This window comes from Penicillium rubens (genome assembly GCF_028828025.1).
Source record: "Penicillium rubens strain IBT 27055 chromosome Unknown utg000002l_segment0_segment0, whole genome shotgun sequence".
NCBI classification, from domain to species: domain Eukaryota; kingdom Fungi; phylum Ascomycota; class Eurotiomycetes; order Eurotiales; family Aspergillaceae; genus Penicillium; species Penicillium rubens.
The window spans coordinates 13,078-35,054 of record NW_026890600.1 but is presented as its reverse complement, the minus strand read 5'-3'; the positions used below and the strand labels follow the sequence as shown (position 1 = coordinate 35,054).

The following is a 21,977-nucleotide window of genomic DNA, read 5'->3' as shown; positions in this document are numbered from 1 at the left end:
GAGGGATTGGTTGCTGAGCAATTTACGTACCAGATCGGGCTGCGGCAACCTGCGAGATGAGGACTCGGGTATTGGTGAATCGAACTTTTGAGTTATATATAGGTAGCACCTATCCATGGATACTGCGGAAGCAAGACACGACCAAATGCCTTGTATATCTGGAACTCCAAAGCTTCTCGTTAAGACAGCGATGGACCATAACAAAACGCTATTCCGGCCCAAAAACAGATGGCCATATCATTAAGGCCAATTTCACGGAACACTGCCAGAATAATCTTCTCTTGGCCAACCCAAGCAAGGGGTAGATTCACACCGCGTAGGGCCATCCAGTCTAGCTGTGACTCCCAATCCTCCCATGTCCAGAAGGCAGTGGTGTAGGAGAAGGTCACTAAGCCCAGTTAGCGAGAACAAATACTACGTATACTTTAGATGTGCATCATACCTGTGTTGAAATGATACCGCCAAGGGACTGTACTGGAGCCTTGAATTGGGGTGGTTAGGTGAGGCAACTCGGATGGCGCGACATCAAACCGACCACCGATAAACCAGTAAATATCGACATGGGCGACATCGGTGAGGTGCCGATGTAAACTGAAAACCTAATTCAGCTGCTGACTTATATGAAAAGAAAAAGATCGTGTTCACCGCGAAGATAACGCGCTTAGAGAGGACCCCTTGACCGAAATCGTCCTATTCAGAGTGTTGGTCACAACATATGAATCATAGTCTCCGAGATCAGCATCCAGCGTAAAATGGAAGTTAATAACATGATCTGGCAGTCTTCGTCTAACAAGATTGGAGATGCCCTCGGTGGCCTGTTACTGCAGAAAGCCAGAGCAGCGGCTTGATCCAGCGCATTGTAGATGCGATGAGAAATTCTTACTAAAACAAAGGAAACGGCTCAAGATGAAGGGCAAAATACGATATTAGTAGATGCAGAGTGTCTCATGCGACTCAGAGCACGAAGCACAGCTATATACATACATGTATGTACATATGTGCTTACCCCCCAGTGCCATGCAACTCTCATATACAACATCAGTCTGAATTAAGTAGGGATATGCATCAATCTTACGCCAAGAGATATCAAAGATATTGATATTTATATAGATACCAGCAGTTAGCTAAGAAAATCTTTCTGACCCTTCAACGCTTTCGCTAAGATGTCCGGATACCATCGCTGCCCGACATCTTGGTGACTGGTCACCCGGGCAATGAAGGTTCCCTCGCCAATGCTCCCATGGAACATTTCGTTAAACGTTGCCTCTGCATCTGATTTGACCTTGTCATTTTTCACCAATGCACGGATATGATCTGGGATCTTCAAAGAGACCTTATCGGCAGAAAGATCGAGACTAACTCCCTGGAAAACCGGGAAGGAAAATCTCGGTCCCAAAGAGCCTCCACTATCTTGGAAATTCTCCGGCCGTAAGCTTACGCGGTGCGTGGTTGCCGTGCAGATCCCCCCAGTCAGCGCCTCCAGAGAGCGGCCAATGTTAATAACCAATGTTCCCGGAAGTGGCGGTGCAGGAATCCATGTCCCGGTCTTATTTTGGACCTCGAGGCCATGGTGAGGTGTACCCTGCAAAAGGAATGTGAGGAATCCGGAATCTTTATGAGGACCAACGCCTTGAAATCCGGACTCCTCATTGCTAGTTCCAGGAGGGGGAGGGTATTTGATCAACTTCAGTTTATGTTGCTGCGGGGTATCAAAAACCTGATCGAATGCAGTTGATGGGAGATCTAATGCTTCTGCAATCAATCCTGGAAATAACTCTGCGAGGCTGCTCACTTCCGACAGATATGCGTCGAATGCTTCACGAAACCCGGGGATTGCCGTCTCATCTGGCCACTAACAGGGCTTTATAAGCATTCACTGAAACAAAGACCCATGGACAAAAGTATATAAGATCTCACCTGGTTAGGACCAACCACATTCCTATACAAGGGCTCGTTTGGACCAGGTGCAGGGAGTTCGGTTGCAAGCTGACTAGGGTGTTAGTAGATATCCCAATATATAATATAACCCAAGCTTACATCGAATTGCTCACGATAGTCAGGTTTCAACGCCGTAATTTCTGCACCAAGCCTTGAGTAGCCCAGAAAATGCGGACTATTGACCATTTCGATCTCGAGCTTCTTCTCCAGAGGTAGTTCGAAAAGAGCTAGGGCCTTTTCTATAAATTGCTCTTGGGTTTGGACGGAAATCGGAGCATTTTGAAGGTAGAAAAAGCCAACATTCAGGGCCTCGCGAAGGCTTGCCAGGAAGGCGGGTTTAGATGATAGCACCTGAGAGAAATCCAGAATGGGGACCGAAGTGAAAGATGAATCCTTGCAAGATCAGCATAATTCAAACACAGAATGTAACCGATCGTACCATTTTTGAAAAGAGAGAGATGAAGATGAAGTGTGTTTCGGAAAAAACGAAAATGACCAAGTTGTCTTTGATTGGACTCCGATGGCGAATGTCGAATGGACCCCGCTCGGAGGACGAGAGGGATTAATATGGACTTTACATACGGAGTATGTAGTATGTATGCACTTACTATGGGCTTATATACGTTCTATATATTCCATGTGTATTTCGAGCGTGTAGCTAATATCCCAATATTCTCCTAGTAATGGTCTAATGGTCTCTATAGGAGTATCCGAGGGACAATGAAATCATGGGCGACTTAGAGGAACATGGAGAAGAATTTGGCAACAGTGTTAGTCGTCGCAATGGCAATTACACATCCCATCATGCTGACCATCATCAAAAAGATGATATGTATTCGAAAGTCTGCACCATAGTCGGGAAGAAGTATTGGAAGTTCTGCGACAGGAGCGAAAGATGTTGAAGCGAAATGAAGAGATAAATACGCTTGTCTGCTAAGGTTAACGCCGAACAGGCTTCTGGTGAGCAATCAGTTTGGGATTTATAGAATCATGCGATGTCCTAGACCTCCATACCGCCGCAGAGGACTTGCTAGCAGGACCCGGACAGGTATCAACACTATAAGCCACGATCGAACCACCTGAAAACCCTCACCAAATATGTGCAAAAAGGAGGGATTATTGCGACCCATGATATTCTTGATAGTCTTGAACAACCTAAGGACAATTAGCTTCAAATTAAGAAAGCACAGGAAGGTATGTTGTATAGGGGTGTAGCTTTTGAATTGATGATCGACCTCTACGAGTGGATCACAGATCGAAGAATCGTCTTCCCAGCCCCACCTGTCTTCGAATGTACAACATACGGAGTACAATATCGGGAGCCAGAAACCTACTGTAGAGCTTCAGCTCTAAGTAGCGGTGTACATGATAGGAAGGATCGTCGGAACTGGCTCGTTTCCAGCTGAAGAGCTGAAGGATACATGGAATCCACAACTGTGAATATAGGCCACTGAAGAATATGGCGCACCTGAGAATTGATAATCAATAGAGTAACCATGCTATCTCTTGCCTTTTTTTTTTAAACTAGCGATTCGTGACGATGTTTGATTGCAGCATTTCAGCATTTCAGCATTTCCGCATTTTCGCATTTGATCCATATGATTATTAAAAACTCAAGATATTTGGAACGGTGGCTACTTGGACATTAACTTGGATATTAAATATCTCCATTCCCCCCCCGGTTCTTCTACCTATTAACCACTTGCCTCAAACATTCACATATCGAGATTCTTCTATCCTACACTTGCATCAGACATTATGATGCGATCGTATCTTTTGATCGGACTCATGACCGCCCTTTGCCAACCGGCCTATGGCGTAGTATTTCGTGATAAGATCAAGCAAGTTGTCGGGGGCGACTCTCTTTCGTTACTGCGTGCTGTTGAGGATGCAACATCTGTGAGATTCGGCAACCCGCCAAATCTTGAGGAGCAGGTCTGGAAATTCGATACTGAGGGCTTTAGTCCAGATGAAGCTGTTATCACGCCTCTGGACTCCTACAAGACCCTGCTATGTGAGGAGGGCAGCAAATGCAGGCTGGATCCTGAAGGAACGAAACAACCCTATTTGGTCACTAGGGTCGATGAGACACGTCCCATTTTCACCTTTCAAGACACTCTTTCGATGCTCTACGTGTCACGCACATCTGACCTGTACCTGGAGCTGACCTCTGTCACTTCTGATTCTATTTATTTTGAATTAGAAGCAGTCCACGGTATGTTGAAGATCCCAGTTAATCCCCAGTAACGCTGGCCATTTGCAGGTTCAACGCTAACTCTAAGCCGGGGTGCACTATACAGATCTCAGCCATGCAAAATCTGAAGTTTGACTCCTGCCAACGGGAGATTAGTGGAAGGCTAGTGTCCTAGGCTGTATGTAGTTTGATCATACTCGTGTTGTTGCCAGTATACAACTGGCTATCACACTGCATCGGCGTCTCGACGTTTCGATTCAGCCTGCTTTCAGTCATTTTTGCTTCTTGTTGTTGATTGTCACTGTTTCTTGCTGATTCCGTTCTGATCTGCCATACTGGTAGTATATGAAAAAGAAACACGTAAATAGGGGCTTCCTTCCATGTATGAAAAAGGCAGACAATCCAATTCATTACTTTCTACAGTAAACGATCTTAAAATTCTATTCATAGTCCTTCTCATAGTATTATTCTCAACATACGTGCTATATAGACTGCTGCATCTATAATCAACACGGTAAGCTTCACCTTCGGTCTTAGCTCTATTTATATGTTGATATAGACTTTTCCTTCAGATGATTACTACGTAATCTAGGCAACGTGTATGGTTGCGCGTTTATATATTAGTATGTATGTATTATAGTGGGGGATCCGGTGACACCTTGACTTGGTCGTTGAGTCTCTCGTTTAGTTTGCACTATTGCCTCGTAGGATTTTAGCTGAAATCGCTGTCTTTGTCCAAGAAGTGTGACAAATAACACTGCTTAAGGTTGAACAAGAATATCGACGCAAGAGGTAGTAATATTGATGCCTTTATGCCTTGATACCTTCATGCCTCATTATGAGGGTGTCAATTGATGCCTCGGCTATACCCGCTGACGTCACAATGTCCAGTCTCGCCGTCAGACTACGGACCTCGATCCACCCTGGAGTGATCGAGTTCATCGATATGACCTCAGATGTGAGCTTATCGAAGCAGTATGCCAATGAAGATGCTTTTGGAATGATCTTCACGGAGGCAAACTCACATTTAGGATGACCCGAATGCAGCAATGACGATAGCATTCCATGCCAAAGCGAATTATCATCCTAAGAAGGGCTAAGCATCATACAGAATGCCGAGTGCACTGTAATAGACTCTCGATCAGAAAGACTCGATGGGCCCCTATAAAAGGGTGGTTCACCCGGAGTCGCTTCTACCTTCTTTCCAGCAACCACCTCTTTACTCTACATTTTAATATCACTATCATCAACTCTTTCAAAATGGACAAACTCTCCGGTCTCGCCAACAAGCTCGGAGGTAACAAGGGCCAAGAATACCTTGACAAGGGTGAGCTTCTAAACTCTGGCGCATTAGACTTCAACTTAACAACAGCAGGTATGAACGCCGCAGAGCAGAAGTTCGGTGGTGGCCAGGGTGGCAGTGACCCTGCTAAGAAGGTGAAAGATGCCGGCAGTGAACAGATGGACAAGCTTGGGTAAGGTTTCTCGCAGGTCTCTTAACGGAGAGAATTCAGCGCTAATTCCATATACAGAAAGGGCGTTCCCGACAAGTTCTCACAGTAAACACAAGATGATCAGCTGGTCTACCTGGGAAGGATATAGAGACCTTTTCGATGTGTGTAAAGCTCGCAAGGCAATACCCCTCGCGGGTTATGAATATACCTATCATGTACCACAATGAACATGGTTGAATAATGACTAATATCCCATTGAATTTGGCAAGAAGAAAGCAAGGATTGTATACCGAGGTATAATAGTTATCATAAACCTCCGTCAATATCTCTGCAAGTTGGACAAAAACCCTCCTAGCCCCGACCCTAGGCCTCGACGGGTGTACATAGTGTTCGCCCGACATAGCTGAAGCTGAGTATTGATGCGGTCGTTCGCTGCGAAGTCGGCCGTGCGCCTATTCGCCACAAGGCGCTCATAGTACTTCTGGGCGGGTTCGTACTCTTTAGCGTTGAAGTGTAAATTGGCCAGCAGCTCCAATGTGGCATGCGTTTCGGGATTGTCTTTGCCTTTGCGATGTTCAACCCAGTTCAAATATCGGGTCAACCAGGGGAAAGCTTCTGCAGCACGATTGTTGGTGACTAGACCTTGAGCATAGCCATTTTGCAGGGCGTACATGATGCCAATGTTGCCCACGATGTCCATTGTCAGCGGGTGACTGGGCCCAAACGCTTCTTCTGCACTGGCCAGAGCCCGGCGCAGGGTCTCTGAGGCCTCCATACTCTGCTGCATAAAGCTCTGCGCTCGGCCGTGGAGACAGAGAGCGCGAATGGCAGATGGGTGTCCATGACCCAGGGCAGTCCGAAGCTCTTGGTAGACCTGTAACAACATCTCCGCCGCTCGCTGTACATCGGGTTGGAAACGCATCACAATTAGGGTAGTTGCGTCTCCAGACTGGTTGCTAATGATATATTCCAAACCGTCCAACACAGAGCCGAATACACGAATGTGAGTTTCCCCGAGCAGACGCTTTAGGGTGTCTGTCAGCTTTTCTGCAGTCATGACGGCATTTTCTCGGCGACCTAGCGCATTGTAGGTCATTCCTAGTCGGCGCCGGGTGTCACAGGTATCCAAGTGGTCTTCGCCGATAGTCATTTGCTGATGGGCCAAGACGTTAGCGCAGACCGACTCAGCCTCTTGATACTTGCCTTGCTGACACAAGACCTCTGCAACCAAACTTTCCGTCTTCATTGTCAGAGGATGCTTTGTCCCAAAGACGCGTTGGGCATTTTCGGACACCCAATGACACCATTCATTTGCTTTCTCTAAGTAGTTGGACTCCAGTTCCACTTCAGCTAGGTTGTATGCCACTGATAGTGTACTGAAATGATCTGGACCAAGGCTGCGCAAATGCTCCTGAAAAATTTCATATTCGAGGGTTCGGGCTTCGTCCCATTTAGCCCTGTTCTTGAGTTCTGCAGAACGAATAGATCGTGGGTCATTATCCAGAGGATTGAACATTATTCCTGTCACCCTTTGTGCCGAGGGAGATGGAAGACCCTGCCCCTGGTACGGCGTGCTATTATCTGAATGAAAGCGCGGTGGCACTGGCGGCGGAGATGACGCGGCATTTGGGGGCATCGATGGAATGAAGCCTTGTTCCGACAAAAACGCCTGATCGACCAATTGTTTGATGTTTCCTTTTATCAAATGGTACATAGGACCCCGAGAGCCCACCTTGCACATCTGCGAGTGATCTGCGTCGAGCTTGAGTTGGGTTTCACGTAACCCGGACAATCCAAGAACCGCAGACTCTTCATCAACCACAAGCTTTTCAATATCAGCTGCTCTGCTAGGAAGAGAAAGGATTTTTTGGGGGGGGACTCATAAACTGATAATCAGTGGAAATCTGCTTACATGGCTGATAGATGTTGGTCCCACTCCCCCTATCTGCACCTTCTTCCCTTCGATAAAGCTAATAACACGATAATCTTCTAGTTGATGTCGGAATCGATCGGTCATTTGTCGGGTGAAAAGGGAATTGTATTCCAGACAGTCTAGAAGGTCATTGCTGGCATGGCCTTTGGAAACAAAGCGGGCAACGCGGGCTGCGATTTTCCCCAGTTCCACAGCCTTCGCGCCACGATGCGGTGTTCCGAAGAAGACGAGACCTGAAGTTGCCGAACGGATGGATGTATATTTGGGATCTTCTTTAGCATTGAGCAGTGCCTATATCATCACATCAAATAGAAACTGTTAGGAAGACGCCGTAGGGAAAAGGTGGATATTTATATCTAACCTGCTTTATCACTAACCCTCCCAAGCTATGTCCGATGAATATCACTTTTGGTGGAATGGACCCCTATGAAAGATTAACTGGCTACTCAAATGAATATTTCCGTTATATGCTTTACCATCTGGGGGCTGCGTTCCATATCCAATAAATTCAACAGCGCATTCGCATGATCCTTGATGCTTGCCGTGGACATGGACTGTGGATGGGTGATGTTTGAATTGTATCCATAAACAAAGACACGTGCATATGGAATGTCCTCGGCCAGGAAGTCCCTCGGCCAAAACTTGCCATTGCTATGCGTCCATGTCTGGAAAGGATGATCGTTACGACCGCTTGGGTTCAGGCCATGGACGAAGACAAAACTAATGAACCTAGTCTTAGCAAAAGGTTTCATGTATCGGAGCTTAGTATGCATACTCAACCTTGTGCGATTCAAGAGGAGAGAACACCTCCTGCAGGAAGGGAAACTCATACTCCTCCGTATCCTAGACTTTGTTTAGAGTCGTGCCTGGCCATAGGTATGCAGAGACAGAAACCAAGTCTTACCATTCTCGATACTCAAGCGCTACCGTGGAAGAGGTATTCGAGTAGCAAAGGGTCAACAAAACGGCATCCGGTTTCACAAAGAACACAATTCAAGAGAAGAGAACAGAGAGAAGTGGGATGAAAACAACACGAAGCTGACGGGCTGAACATGTGACGACTCGCCTGATAGGTAGTGCTTGGCGTGAAATGAATAGATAAACAGTTGCAGGTAATCGACCTCGGAATGGAATCACCTTAGGTCCAGACCAATTACATCGAAAGATCGAGTTCGGCAAAAATTGCCTAAGCTGTACGGATACTTCATGGCTTTGGCCGGGATAGAAGAAGGCCCTGTCAGCGGGGTTATCCGGCGCGATGAATCACACCTGGGCACACGCATGGTATTGGTGAGGTATTTCGAGGCTTTTTTGAGGCGTCTTCGGGGCTTGGTAATGATGGTAAGGAGGGAATATCCTTCTTACGCCCGATCTCCATCTCGCTCAGCTCCCTCTTCCTTCGACGTGAGGTTTTGTAAACATGGGGCATGAAACAGGCTTCCGCGCCATGCTCCATGTGCGGTCCGTGATGCGACCAACATCCACAACAACACCACAGCGCCACTTAAGGCCTTTAGATGCAAAGTTAGTAAGTGCCATTTACTCATAGAGTAGAAAGAGGGAAAGAATGATGAACATACGGTGCCGAGGACTTTGAAAAACATGATATCCATTTCGAGACCCAATTCCATAGTGTTCGCGGCATACACCCCAAGTGGGAATGTAAACCCCCACCAGCCCATATTAAACGGAAATGGAGAGGTATGCAGAACGGTAGCTAGGGCAAACACGAGCCAAATCAAGCCGAAGCTCCACATGAGGAGGGATATGAAAACACCCATCACATATGCCGTCTGGCCTGAGATAGGGTCCAGGAACTGTGAATCCTGCAACAACACCCGTGCCACTTTCCCAATATAAAGGATACTAGCAGTGTATTAGCCAGAGTCTCGGGGCTCCCAGGGGTATGATATGCCTACCCGAACCCACCAAAGCCAAGAGGCCCCAGGGGTAGAAAGCAACTCACAATCAGTTCCCTCGGTGGAAGCTTGTGCACTGCTAGTCGCTGATAATAGATCACCAATACCCCAATGGCCAACGGAGTGCCCATACTCCAGAGAATGAATGAGACGAGGAGTGTGCCCAGCGCATGTTGTTTGTCAGGTAAGATAGGAGCAATCTGTGCGCCAGCACCAGCTGCCACAATAGTTGCTGCGATTGGCAATAATTGAACTGCAGTGATCCGATCTAGGGAAGTGACATATCGCTGAGATATTCTAATCGGATGTCAGTGTCTTACAACATCGGTTTGTGCAGGAGTGTAGACCGACAAAATGAAGGACAAAGACAGAGTCACAGAAGCCGCAGCTGCCACGTCTATCATCCATAAAACCCACGCAAGTGTCTTGGTCCATTCGCCCCAGATTGGCACGCAAATGGACACCCACCCCTCAATGAGTGTGGCAAAGCCCATCGGGATTGTCGCCAAAAAGAGCGAATTGGTTGGGTCTTGGATCATCACATGCCATATTTCAGGATATAAGGTGTATCGAAGAACGGAGGTGATGAAAGCTAGAGTGAATAACGCGATATTGAGTAGGAAGAAGATAATCGACAAGTAATAGAGCACTGGAGTATCGAAAGGGATCGATGTCATCAAAACCGAAACAATGCCGGTTCCCATAGTCACTGCAAACCATCTATATGGTTTTATCAGCATAAACCAGTACCTAGATAGTCTTTGGAGAGGAAGACCATACGATGGACTGAAATTCCGCACGATGCGTCTCCATCCTGCGCTGTACTTCACCGGACGTTTGTTGCGGAGTAGCTTGGATGACTTTGCCATAGGGAATAAAATTCGCCAAATGCTAAGAATAATCTTGAGAGAAACAGATGCATTTTGTAGATCAACGCCGGCACCAGTCGGCCAAGTGCGGAAGTCGCCGAGGTGCGTAGAATTATCTTCTTACTACTCGCACCCATGTGTATGTTAGTGAGTGCTCTAAAAACGTGTTGAACCCAAAACTCAAGTCTAGGATGAGTTATCCTAAATCAACGAATAAAGGATATAGTCTCCCTACGCCAGAAACAGATGGTTTAGCAGCAATATAATGGATTACTTGCATCACATTTGCTCACGAATACACCACTTCAACCAAAGATACTTTATCAAAACGAATTAAGAGACTTGGTCAATCGAACGAGTTGCAACGTAACATAGAACTGGAGGAGATAGTACAGAAAAGAGAGAGAGAGAGAGGGATAGAAATAGGGCAACCTTCTCTCCACGGACAAACTTGGCCAAAAAAACCAAGCACTAACATCTAAACCACTGGCCAGCCGCTTGAGAAATCGATCTGATTCCATCCGAAGCGTTTTTGACCATCAGCATAGCCCACAGTGGTATCAACATAGTGGTAATAAAGCACCGGGCCGAGGGTAGGATCAGTAAATACACCCCTAGAGAAAGGTTAGACCAATATTCGAGCGTATAGTCCAATTCGAGAACTTACTGTCCACCAGGACCGTAGACTGTACCATGACTTTCTAGAACAACTGTGCCTCCCCCGCTTGTACAAGCAGTACCCGCTGCATCAACCTATAAGAAAACAGTTAGCGCAAGTGTCTAAAGCAGGAAAGCATTGGGTAACATACAAAACCGCCAGTAGGTGAAGTCGATCGGCAGACCTTGATCTTGTATTCTGCTCCGCTGGCAGGGCGAGATGTGTCGTAGCCACAACAGATACCGGCAGAATAGAAGAGATAGTAGTAGCGTCCATATTTATACATGTAGGCCCCTTCCACAGCGTGGGTTCCAGCAGGGTCATATGCTAGATTGTATGACGAAGACGCGACTTTGGTGGCAGCCGAGTTCATTGGAGCCTGGTAGATGTCGTGCCAAAAGGAGCCGAAATTCATATAATAGGTACCGCCATCATTGAACAAATTTCCATCAATGGCATTATATGCCTTAGAGGACGACGAGGCAATACCGGTTGCTCCACGGTCAGTCCAGGAGCCAGACTCCATGGTTGGAGATGTGGCTAGTCCAATAGCCGAATCCTGTGAGCCAAAGGTCGATACGGTGTAATAAACATGGTAAAGACCATTCACAAGCTGAGCATCGGGGGCCTAGCATAGAAGTCAGTACCGAGCATGTTGATCACTTGCGGACAAGCTTCGCTGAAAGGATAATGCCTACCCATAGGTCATCATTTCCGGCGAGATCAATGGAAGATCCACCAGGTAGCATGGAGCCAATGTTAGTCCACGGGCCGTTGATAGATGAGGAGCTGGCATAAGAAATCTTGTTGCCAGTAGAGAACCGGAAATAACGATTGTCCGATGATCTTTGTATCAACGTCGGGTCGTGTACGATGCAGGCACCTGAACAACTGCCAGGGTTTGCGTACCCCTGCACGAGGACTGCGAACAGCACCGGTTTGACGATATTACCGAAATGCATCGAGGGAGATGATGTGCACGTTCGACATATTCACCAGTGGGCTGCCCATAGTGATGTATTTGTATTCATTAGTTGGCAAGGTGATACATGAATCATTGGTGGAAACCCGGACGTTTCCCCCAACAGGGCACGGACAGAGATCTTTTTCTGCAGCGAGCAAAGTCTGGATGCAACACGGAAGAGACAGAGGAAATAAACCAGGCCATAGCGGAGAGAGAAAAATCCTTCAGGGAGAGGACCTAGTCGCGGGAATTAGAGCACCGACTGGTGGATATTGCCGAAAACTATATACGCCACCATGCAACCGAGACACGCCATGTTCCGGGGAATCCCAAGTCAAGGTCCAAGTTGTTTTTGTCACGGATGAAAGGAAGTGCAAATACTCGGAGAATGTCACGTAATGTCAAGTATAGTAATATCTTTTTAACCGAACTGAAGCCGCTCATCCTCCAAGCTTAAGCATGGGGTATTGAATCATTATGCATAACGTCCACAAATTTTCACAGCAAACCAGCCATGACTCTCGTCAAGGCCTCATCCTCAGCGTGAAAGGCGTCCAGCGCATTGGGCGACCGCGTGTCACCGGGAGGGGCCAACCCCACATCTGCTCCGGCGGCAATGTCCGAACCGGGTTGAGGGTCAAAGTAGAACCCACCTGCAATTTCAAAAAAGCTGCTCAAGTCCTCGCAGACTTTGGATTCGGATCCAGCTACGGTACCAGGTGACATTGGCCAAAAAGCGTTAGATGAGAGCTGAGGAGTAGTCGCCCCGGATGTTTGATGGAGGCTGGGGGTACAACGCGCAGCAGCAGACTCTGTCGTGGCTCCTACTGGCGTTGTATCCCAAATGCCGCTGGCTGAATACACCTTATTTTGGGATGCAGCATGCCAATGAAGGTCAGTTGTCTCTTTCTCATCCTTAGAATCGACTTTCGAGGGATGACCTCGATGGATAGATGATTGTCGGCCAGCTTCATTATCCCACCCGAGATTCAATCGAATGCGTTTCAAACTGTGAAGGACCTTTTGCAATCTCCGGGAAGTACGCGCACGTGTTGCTGAGCGACGAACCATGTCGACGGCCGTATAAAATTCTGGCCGGCAAGCATGGCTGAAACGCGCTGGCGCATGTAAAACGGCCAAGAAGAGGGCGGCGAGGGCGGATAACAGAAAATAGTTGAATGGCTCCGGGCGCTGGAAATAGATACTCGAAACCCGACTGAAATAGTCTAGCATATGAACGGTGCTCTTCGCCGTTTCGACGGCGGTAGAGGCACCAGTCACGTTGTCCGCTATCCGCTCATCACTGAGCAGATTTTGTCGATACACAAGAATTCGAAGCTGGTTCGCTTGTAGAGCAAGGAGAACCTGAAGCATCATGGCTCGATCGGTCTGCTCTGATCCAGCCGGAGAGCGCCAAGTCGGATCAAAACGTAATTCACGCGGAATGGAATGGATCCATTGCTGGACCTGAGCGTCCAAGTAAGCGCAACCATCTGAGGTGGCCGCTTGCGACCGGTTGGGCCATCCGACGATTAGGCCCCAAATCTTTGTGCTCAGGCGCGCGTGAGAAATCATGCAAGTCAGGTACGGAGTAGAGTGGCCCGGCTCAGGCAAGTTGGTGTCAATGTCGGAATCTTGAATGGCGAAGGGCAACCCCGTGCCAAAGGCACACTTGCGATCTAACACGTATATGCACCAGAACAGTCGGCTTGCCCACGTCCATTCCAGTTCCCCCGGGAAAACGCCTCCTGTCTTCTGCCACGTTTCTTGACGATGAAGACCTAGCTCCGTACTCCCTCGAACCGCCATACCGATCAAACGCCCGGCGATGACTTCGTCGTCGCGGTAAGAGTGAAAAATGGACTACCACAGTCAATACGTTTTCCTTCCGGGGGCACTATGGGAACAGAAGAACGATTGGAGATACACACCAACAGGGTCAGAATGAGGATTTCTTTCATATCAACCTCGGCAATTTTCAATCGACTGGCGAAGCGATCTTCCACACTGTCGGCTAGCTGGGCGGCGCGCTCACTCCGACCGTGCGATTCGACCAATAGAGCGGTCGCCAAGAGGATCTTTAGAACCTGGACATCACGCGCAGAGAACCAATCCTGATCCGAGGCTGTCTGTGTGGACAAGACAGACAAAGCCGCGACGGTAGAGTCGTGAGAGCGGTAGAACTCGAGCACGTATGCTCGCACTTCATCCAAATCGATACATGGGTACATCACACCTACTGTGTCCTCATAGACTTGTACCAATCGCAATGTTTCATCTGCACCCAGGCTGATCAAAGGATTCCCAAGAGGAGCATTTTCGCCCCCCGATGGCGCAGGACTGGGAGCAGTTGTTGATAGGTCAAGGCCCTCACCACGATCGTCAATTGCGGCACAGTCGTCAGCTTGGTGGGATAAAGACCTTTGAGATCGAGTGAGGCCAAACTCCGCACTCGTGGGTCCGACGTACGTCGGGGACCTAGGAGCATCTAGAATACGGTGTAGGCTCCCAGTGGTGGGTGGGGCTGACGAATTCGATGCTGAAGTAGGACCAGGGGGTTCAAGCTCATGGACGCGGGCGGAAAGGGTCCGCATTTCCCGCCGCAGAGTCTCCAGTTGCCTTTCCACAGCCTGGAATCTGATATTGGCTCTGGATAAAATGAGTACATACCTCTTGATCAATAGATAATAGTGACTGAATGTGACTGGGAATTTGAGAGACATACCCTTCATCATTGACGTCAGGCCCTTGGATCGACGTGGTAGAAGGGCGATGGGCGTAGACACAAGGGATATGATCACGAGAACATCTGACACAGGTCGGGCCACCACTACATTTTAGCTTGCGCCGTTTGCATTCATTGCTGAGGTGGTCAGCATCAAGCTGTGATAGTACATAAGTAGGAAACCCGAAGTGGATAAGCAGACGTACCAAGCAACTTGGGTGTATTTGGCCCTTTTTCTCCTGGACGAATCATCATCCCGCGGAGACCTCGGAGATTCGGAAACCATTGTGCAGACGGACTAATTGATAGAAATTGTCATGTCATGGCAAGGGAAGATGGAAAGGAAGAGACACCTCGGAAGGCGGAAAGATAAACCGAGATATGGCCCGTGCTTCGGATGTGCCTTGGGAGAGGATTGCGGGGATATACGTGAAATTTTGTACATGTGTATACAAGACTTATGTCGTAGTATACCAAATACTTTTCTATGTTTAAGCTTCGATTTTAGATCGTTTATTCATGTTTTTATGATAATATAAAGTAAACTTGGTTTTGGATATTTAGTAGAATCCTGCAGTTTTGCATATCCATCCATGGATGGATCCATCCATAGGGCAAATGCTTAGGTAACTATATATCTCCCCCGGGGCCGAGGTCCTTCGTAATGTAATATCACTACCTAGGTATGTTATAACCTTTCCTCTTGTTCTATCTTCCTATTAAATGTGCGACTTTCGACAACATTCTGAGTCAGCTAACCGTGACGATACATTCTTATTGGAAGGCACATCGAGCGATGGGTTGGCAACAAAAAAGTCCGCGGGTCGGATCATGAGCTGGAAAATCTCGACAGGCCTATTATACTGAGTCAATACGATGCGTAAAAAAAAAAAAAAAAGAGAGGAAAAGAAAAGAAGCAGGGGAGAAAGGAAAGAAATTTGGGACCAACATACATAACAGGCCAATCTTCTACGCGAGGATTGTGGGTAATTCCAAAGGAGTTCCAAACCACCACGTCGGTGTCAACAACGGAATCACCACGGAGAACAGCATCCGAGACACCTTCAACTTCAGTTTGACTCTGCAAAGTATAACGACCCCCGGCATAGAGTTCTCCGTCCCGATACTTCGTGACCCAAACGTGGTGTTGAGCAAATTGAGCCCGACGTGCCTGCACCGATGCAGGATCGGCCAAGAGTGTCTGAGTGGCCAGTGGAATGAACTTGTATCCCACATGGTTTCCACTGATAGGATTCCTTATGTGGGGATTGATCATCTTGATGGTCCGATTGAGCTGCGGAGCGGCATCGATCCAAGATGCACGCTCTACGGTCTGCTTGGTGACTTCATAATAGTTCCCGTTGGGGTTGGTGACCGCATTCATTGGAACTGGGTGAGATTCCTCCACGACCACCGAGTTGTTGGGGCCATCGATAGCTGGATCAATTCGTACATTGAAAATGTGCTGGTGGTTCTGAGCGAGAACACCGCCGCTCACTACATTTCCGTACTCACTAGTCTTACCAGCATCGATATTGACCACGTTCAAGATACCAGTCGCGCGTGCCTCAACTGTAATTCCGCCAGACTGATCGAATTTGTAGGCGAAGATATATTCGTAGTTGGCCAGTGTGATAATAAACTGGACAACAAGCTCCCGATTCCGAGTAACGACAGCGCGCCCGGTGCGCCAGTTGGAATGCTTCCACCCAATTCCATTGTCCTGTTCATGGAGGCAAATGACATTCGGAAGAGTCTGGGCGGTACCATCTGCCTGGGTAATAATGGCATCGAAGTATTTAATGACCCCAAGGCAGTCACAGCCGAGCGACAGGTTGTTAGCCATGTTTCCGCCACCGCCGTCGCCGAAGTCAAAGGCCTGTTTCCGGTGGAAAGGGGGTCGGGGGTCAGCGTAAGGGACGGTCTAAACAAGCGAAGCACGATTAGTTTACAGTTATGTGTTTCGGGTTAACATATCATTTACCATTTCGCTGATTGCCAGTCGGTGCATCACACTGCGGCCATCATACGAGACGTCGTGAATCGTTGCGCCCTCTCGTGGATTAAAAGCGACACGGAACCGCCACTTCTGCCATTCGACCAGAGACTCGTTGGTGACTCGGAAGGATGGACCCTCAGGTTGGACCACATTCAGCGGTTTGAGATCCTTGCGAGTCCCCTCTGGCATCAGCTCGGGCACGTATTCAGAGGGCTTGCAATGACCAATTATATCCCGTTTGAATGTCTGCTCCAGTAGACCGTCACCTTTGCCGCCTGTGGCGGGTCGATCCACCCGGATGATCTCTTGTGTGTGGGCGTCCATCACAGGGATGATGGGCAAGGGGAAAGAATAGAAATTGGAGTCTTCATTCCCGGAACGTTTGTCCTGGGCGAAACAGAGGCCCTGGAAGAAGCGACGATTTTCATCGGTGTGATCCAAGCCACCATACGGCCATGGCTCAATGATGACCTCGAAGCCTTCGGGAAGATCGAATTCCGATAGCGCTTTCTGGAATAATGGTGATTTCATACATTGATCGACGAGAACATCGAATTCGCTCCTAGCAAATCGTTAGAAAACTCCGGATGTTTAAGCTTCAATTTTTTTTCTTCTTCTTTTTCTTACAGCGTCAAACTGGCATGATGCTCCTTCCCAACCACCGTGTGCTTCACTCGCGACTGTGAAACTATGTCGATCACAGATTCGTGAAATTGAGGAATGCGGTCTGTTCCGATCACATCGTATTGGCACAGAGCTAGACGCGGAGGACGTGGAGTGGTTGGGCTTAAGCGGCCGGCATGTTCAAGCGCTAGGAATTCCTGGAGCTGAGATTTGGGTGGTTCTTGTAGGAAGATCTCCCGAAAGTCGATCACGACGTTTGGGTGAGCGGCTTTGACCACATCGCGGGCCAAATTGGTCTCCTCGATGGAGAGAATACTAAGTGGGTGAGGGTAGGACATGACGTGGAAGTTATGGATTTATTGGACTTTCTGCCTGGAGTTGTCCACGACTTATATTAGTACATGCTCGGAATCTCGGAAATCTCGGAATGGAGTTCCTTTGCAATAGTGGAGATCCGGAAATGGTTCCGTGATGATAGACAATAAGAGACAACGATAGGCAACAGAAATCCCATAAAAATGCGGGGAAAAATACCAAGACATGGGGATCTCCGCATGTGAAGATAAGCAATACGAGTTTGCTTTTGATTTCGATGTACATATGTGGGTGGCCGGTAGGATGTGCGGATCATGGCCGTGTATGAGTCTGTATTGACATTATGGCCATATCTCAAACTGCCACCCCCCAGATAACCTTATAAGAGGTCCAGATAGACCTCGGAAGAATGTCCTGTCCTGTTCTACTGTATACTACTCCTGAGTTTACACCCGAAATATCTCCATCAACAACCCTGCGAGCAGTGTGAAGTATGGATCCTATCCCAAAGGAGACTAAAGTGCCCACTTCAGAGAAAGCCATCAGTGATGAAGACCAACTTGCAGCTCTTGGTCATGTCCAAGAGCTCCGTCGTGAATTCTCCTTATGGTCAATCGTTTGCCTCCAAATCTCGCTAATGGCCACCTGGGAGGCATTATCCTCGGTTGTCACGACGGCTCTTACCAATGGCGGAGCGCCATGCTTGTTTTATAACTAGTGAGTCGTTCTCGACAATACTACCATACCGGAATGCTGATTATCTGGCCCATTTAGTCTCATCGCCCTGATTGGTACAATGTTCATTGTTCTTTCGTTGGGCGAGATTGCCTCCGTCTACCCTACTGCTGGCGGTACGATCAGCTACCTCTCCTTCATATATCTTCCCAGGTGATGTCCAATACTAACGTAACTATATTCCATAGGGCAATACCACTGGGTCCATTGTCTCACGCCGGCATCGTACAAGGCCACCGCATCTTGGTTTACTGGTTGGATTTCAATCGGTGGACAGTTGGTATTTTCCGCCTCCGCAGCCTTCGCCGCGGGCTTGCAGCTACAGGCACTCATCACCTTGAACCATCTGGACTCTTATACCCCAACTAGGTGGCAAGGGATGCTTTTCTACTGGCTCATATTGGCATACTCAACCGCCCTCAATGTCTGGGGTTCCAAGATCTTGCCTCACACCAATACAACAGCCGGTAAGAGAGCAATCTCCCCAAAGTTTGATAAATAAATCAGGGTCTGAATTGCGAACAGGTGTATTGCACGTCGTTGGCTTTGTCGTAATAGTCGCTGTTTTGGGAGCAATGTCCGAGAAGCACTCTGCAAGCTACGTCTTCACCGGATTCTCCAACACCAGTGGATGGGACAACGATGGGGCTTCGTGGTTAGTAGGACTGCTGAGCACCGTATATCCTTTCCTCGGGTACGATTTTCTTATATGCTTGCAGTGTGCTGCACGCTGACTATTTATTCTAGATACGATGCCGCTTGCCATTTAAGCGAAGAAATGCCAAAGCCTTCCCGTAACGTACCATTGGCCATGATAGGCAGCGTCATTATCAATGGAGTGATTGGCCTAGTGTATGCGATTGTTCTACTGTTTTCCCTGGGAGATCTAGAATCCCTACTTCAGTCCAAGACGGGATTCCCCTTTATGCAGCTCTTTTTAAACGTCACTGCCTCCGCGGCGGGCGCTTCAGTGCTAGCCCTATGCATCACTATGGTCGCGACGGCTGCCAATGCGGCATGTGTGACATCTACTAGCCGTACAGCATGGGCGTTCGCACGTGACAATGGGTTTCCAGCGTCGGAATTCTTCGCAGAAGTGAGCCCCACATTGAAAGTCCCGGTGCGCATGATTCTCATGGTTGGCTTTCTCCAAATGCTCCTTGGGTTGATCTATCTCGGCAGCTCAACCGCCTTCAACGCGGTATTATCTATGGCCATTTTGGGAATGTATGCCTCGTATATTTCCCCCATTGTGGTCATGTTAATATATGGTCGACGAAGATCAGCAGCACGTGTCCGTGGAGTTGGCTCGGGAACATTCAATCTAGGGCCGCGATGGGGGCCCGTCATCAATATCGCTGCCATCGTTTGGCTCATCATAGCCATGGTTTTCAGCACCTTCCCAACGGTGCAGCCGGTTACACCAGGAAATATGAATTATTGTGTCGTGGTGACAATGGGATGGATGTTGATTGGGGGGCTTTATTATTATGTCCTAGGAGGAAAGAAGCGATTTACAGGTCCGGTGGTAGAGCTAGTAGAGGGCCTATGACTAGTTACGGTTGAAACTCAGAGCGAGTATTAGTGCATCGATCATGAAAGTTGGGAATCAAGGGCTTTGACGACTCTTTCTCAACTTCGAATACTGATTCGAACCGAACATACTTTCACTGTTTCCATACTCCCCTAAGCTTTCGTGGAATGTTTATTGATCCCAGGGGCTTGACGGGCTGGGTACCCAAGAACGTAACCTGGTTGGACTCTTCGCAATATTCACTCGATTAGGAATACAATAAATATATTGTCAGGGCCTTTCAAATTAAGAGGATGCATACGTACTGATGCCCTTCAGTCATATCGAGGCGGCATTGGAAATAAATGAGCACATTCACAATACCTTGACTCTCCGGAACTCTACCCTTTCCGAATTGGAGACTTCCACCTCAATCATACAATAAGTCTCCCAAGGCCGTTGAGATATTGAATAGTGTCCTAATAAAAACATACATGTAAGGAGGCTGGGGTGTAATACCTGTGCTATGGAGAGATATCTCCAAACCCAGGATACCCATCGCGTTTGTTTAATGAGCAGATAAGATCAAGATCAAAGTATTAAGCGAGTGTCGACATCCTAAATATTTCTGTAACTCTAAGGCTGGGTGCCATCGAAATCCCAGTAGCGATGCATGTATTCATCCACAGCTGTAGGCTGCAGAGAACACAAATTAGTGAGAGTTGGCGGTATGACAAGCTTCGCCATGGGCGCAAACAATTGCTAGTTGACATTTGCTGGGCTGAATGATGTGGTCTGGCGAAATGGTAGATAGCTTTGTAGCTCACCCTCCCCAGGGGACGAATCCGACTTGGCGGCTTGTCATATTTTTTGGCAAATATGTACTTCTCGAATCTGCAAAGCTCAGAGTATCGCCCACCAGTCCCAAGTCTCGACCAGCCATGGCTCATCCATATCCAGGGCAACGACAATAAATCGACCGATATCACGAATTTAGTCATTGTGAATTTCTAGAAGGTCTCCTTGGATCGGACGGAGCCTTCAATCCAAGGCGACTGTACGCCTCGAGTCAGGACATCCAATTCCCAGATAGTTCATGAACATCCTACACGGGAAACGGGTAGCATCGATACGAACTTATCTCGTTGTGCATAGCTTGCATCCTTTATGCGAGGGTTGCTATTGCGAGACAATACCACCGGTATGTAGCGGCCCTCAGTAGAGCCGAGATGAAGGAAGCTTGGACATTTTGACATCTCCCATCGGCCACGGCAACATGCATTACCGGGGAAAGGGATGTTGAATTGAAGAACAAATTCAGTATAAAATTCCGTTTTCCTTTTCACGAGGAAGGCCAAGGTTGTTGAGCATAGATAACGCAAATTCCAAAGTACCTGCTAGGTAACTAGTTACATAACTAACTACCTAGGTAGTTAGCATTGGTGCCTTATGAATTTCTGTCTGAATATACACACTGTCCCCGCAAATGTGTGAATGACCTCAGTCGTTAGTCACGACCCATATACACATAAAAGGTTAGCTATGTCAAATGCACACGCTCAACCCCAGTATGTGGCGGGTACCAGAAAGACACAATTTTAGTGCTAGTTCAACAAGCAGCCTAGAAAACACCCTCTGTTTCTCTGCAGCTTACTGAAAGTACATGGAGTCTGCTACGTGACCATGGTTTGAGTGAATTCACCCCTTCCTTTACGGAGAAAGGTCTGCCGATATGGTAATGCACGGGCACGTCGAATGCCAAAACAGGCTTCCTGTTAAACTACTTCCCATTCGATTGGCCCCCGATATCCCACTCCTGGAGTCCCTTGAGGAGTTGTTACCGAAATTCAAGCACTGGCGAATTCAAGAACTGGTGATGTCAAGGGCAGGACTCGCCCCCATGTTTCACGACCATGTCCTGGCCAACCCCAGTCTTGCACTACTATACCCAGGGCCACGGGACCCCAATCTCATGCGAGAAGATGGACCTTGTCTGCGTGCATGGCACCCGGAAAGCATCATAACCTTTAACAACTCGAGCTGTGTGGCAATTGACCCTCACTTGGATCTCGGGGATAAAATTGAAAATTCTCAACTACAGCGATTGAACTTTTGTAGCATGTTGCATCACCCGAAG

The 21,977-nt window shown here is 47.9% G+C and overlaps 8 protein-coding genes across 8 annotated transcripts; 3 read left to right on the top strand and 5 right to left on the bottom strand.

Moving 5' to 3' along the window:
* Positions 1-1,120: 1,120 nt before the first annotated feature.
* Positions 1,121-2,380, bottom strand: N7525_002455 (isopenicillin N synthase family dioxygenase; the record flags this gene model as incomplete). Its single annotated transcript, XM_002559936.2, has 4 exons — positions 1,121-1,852; positions 1,918-1,986; positions 2,038-2,331; positions 2,378-2,380. 4 exons carry the CDS (start codon positions 2,378-2,380, stop codon positions 1,121-1,123), a joined length of 1,098 nt encoding a protein of 365 aa, XP_002559982.2.
* A 1,316-nt stretch (positions 2,381-3,696) lies between these two features.
* On the top strand, positions 3,697-4,185 carry N7525_002454 (uncharacterized protein; the record flags this gene model as incomplete). The annotated part of the gene is made up of 1 exon (XM_061212324.1): positions 3,697-4,185. One exon carries the CDS (start codon positions 3,697-3,699, stop codon positions 4,183-4,185), a length of 489 nt encoding a protein of 162 aa, XP_061069345.1.
* Positions 4,186-5,392: 1,207 nt separating this feature from the next.
* On the top strand, positions 5,393-5,695 carry N7525_002453 (uncharacterized protein; the record flags this gene model as incomplete). Its single annotated transcript, XM_061212323.1, has 2 exons — positions 5,393-5,607; positions 5,665-5,695. 2 exons carry the CDS (start codon positions 5,393-5,395, stop codon positions 5,693-5,695), a joined length of 246 nt encoding a protein of 81 aa, XP_061069344.1.
* Positions 5,696-5,905: 210 nt separating this feature from the next.
* N7525_002452 (uncharacterized protein) lies at positions 5,906-10,307 on the bottom strand (the record flags this gene model as incomplete). Its single annotated transcript, XM_002559939.2, has 9 exons — positions 5,906-7,411; positions 7,499-7,810; positions 7,881-7,943; positions 7,996-8,239; positions 8,885-9,030; positions 9,100-9,385; positions 9,439-9,735; positions 9,790-10,158; positions 10,219-10,307. 9 exons carry the CDS (start codon positions 10,305-10,307, stop codon positions 5,906-5,908), a joined length of 3,312 nt encoding a protein of 1,103 aa, XP_002559985.2.
* Positions 10,308-10,785: 478 nt separating this feature from the next.
* Positions 10,786-11,927, bottom strand: abnA (putative extracellular endo-1,5-alpha-L-arabinase; the record flags this gene model as incomplete). Its single annotated transcript, XM_002559940.2, has 4 exons — positions 10,786-10,921; positions 10,975-11,060; positions 11,117-11,593; positions 11,664-11,927. The coding sequence occupies 4 exons, from the start codon at positions 11,925-11,927 to the stop codon at positions 10,786-10,788; spliced, it is 963 nt and encodes a 320-aa protein (XP_002559986.1).
* A 500-nt stretch (positions 11,928-12,427) lies between these two features.
* On the bottom strand, positions 12,428-14,940 carry N7525_002450 (transcription factor domain-containing protein; the record flags this gene model as incomplete). Its single annotated transcript, XM_002559941.2, has 4 exons — positions 12,428-13,792; positions 13,861-14,578; positions 14,655-14,792; positions 14,861-14,940. The coding sequence occupies 4 exons, from the start codon at positions 14,938-14,940 to the stop codon at positions 12,428-12,430; spliced, it is 2,301 nt and encodes a 766-aa protein (XP_002559987.1).
* A 433-nt stretch (positions 14,941-15,373) lies between these two features.
* N7525_002449 (putative copper amine oxidase) lies at positions 15,374-17,615 on the bottom strand (the record flags this gene model as incomplete). The annotated part of the gene is made up of 4 exons (XM_002559942.2): positions 15,374-15,509; positions 15,608-16,578; positions 16,639-17,215; positions 17,281-17,615. 4 exons carry the CDS (start codon positions 17,613-17,615, stop codon positions 15,374-15,376), a joined length of 2,019 nt encoding a protein of 672 aa, XP_002559988.2.
* Positions 17,616-18,085: 470 nt separating this feature from the next.
* On the top strand, positions 18,086-19,879 carry N7525_002448 (uncharacterized protein; the record flags this gene model as incomplete). Its single annotated transcript, XM_061212322.1, has 5 exons — positions 18,086-18,309; positions 18,367-18,443; positions 18,516-18,794; positions 18,853-19,021; positions 19,075-19,879. The coding sequence occupies 5 exons, from the start codon at positions 18,086-18,088 to the stop codon at positions 19,877-19,879; spliced, it is 1,554 nt and encodes a 517-aa protein (XP_061069343.1).
* Between the last annotated feature and the right edge of the window lie 2,098 nt (positions 19,880-21,977).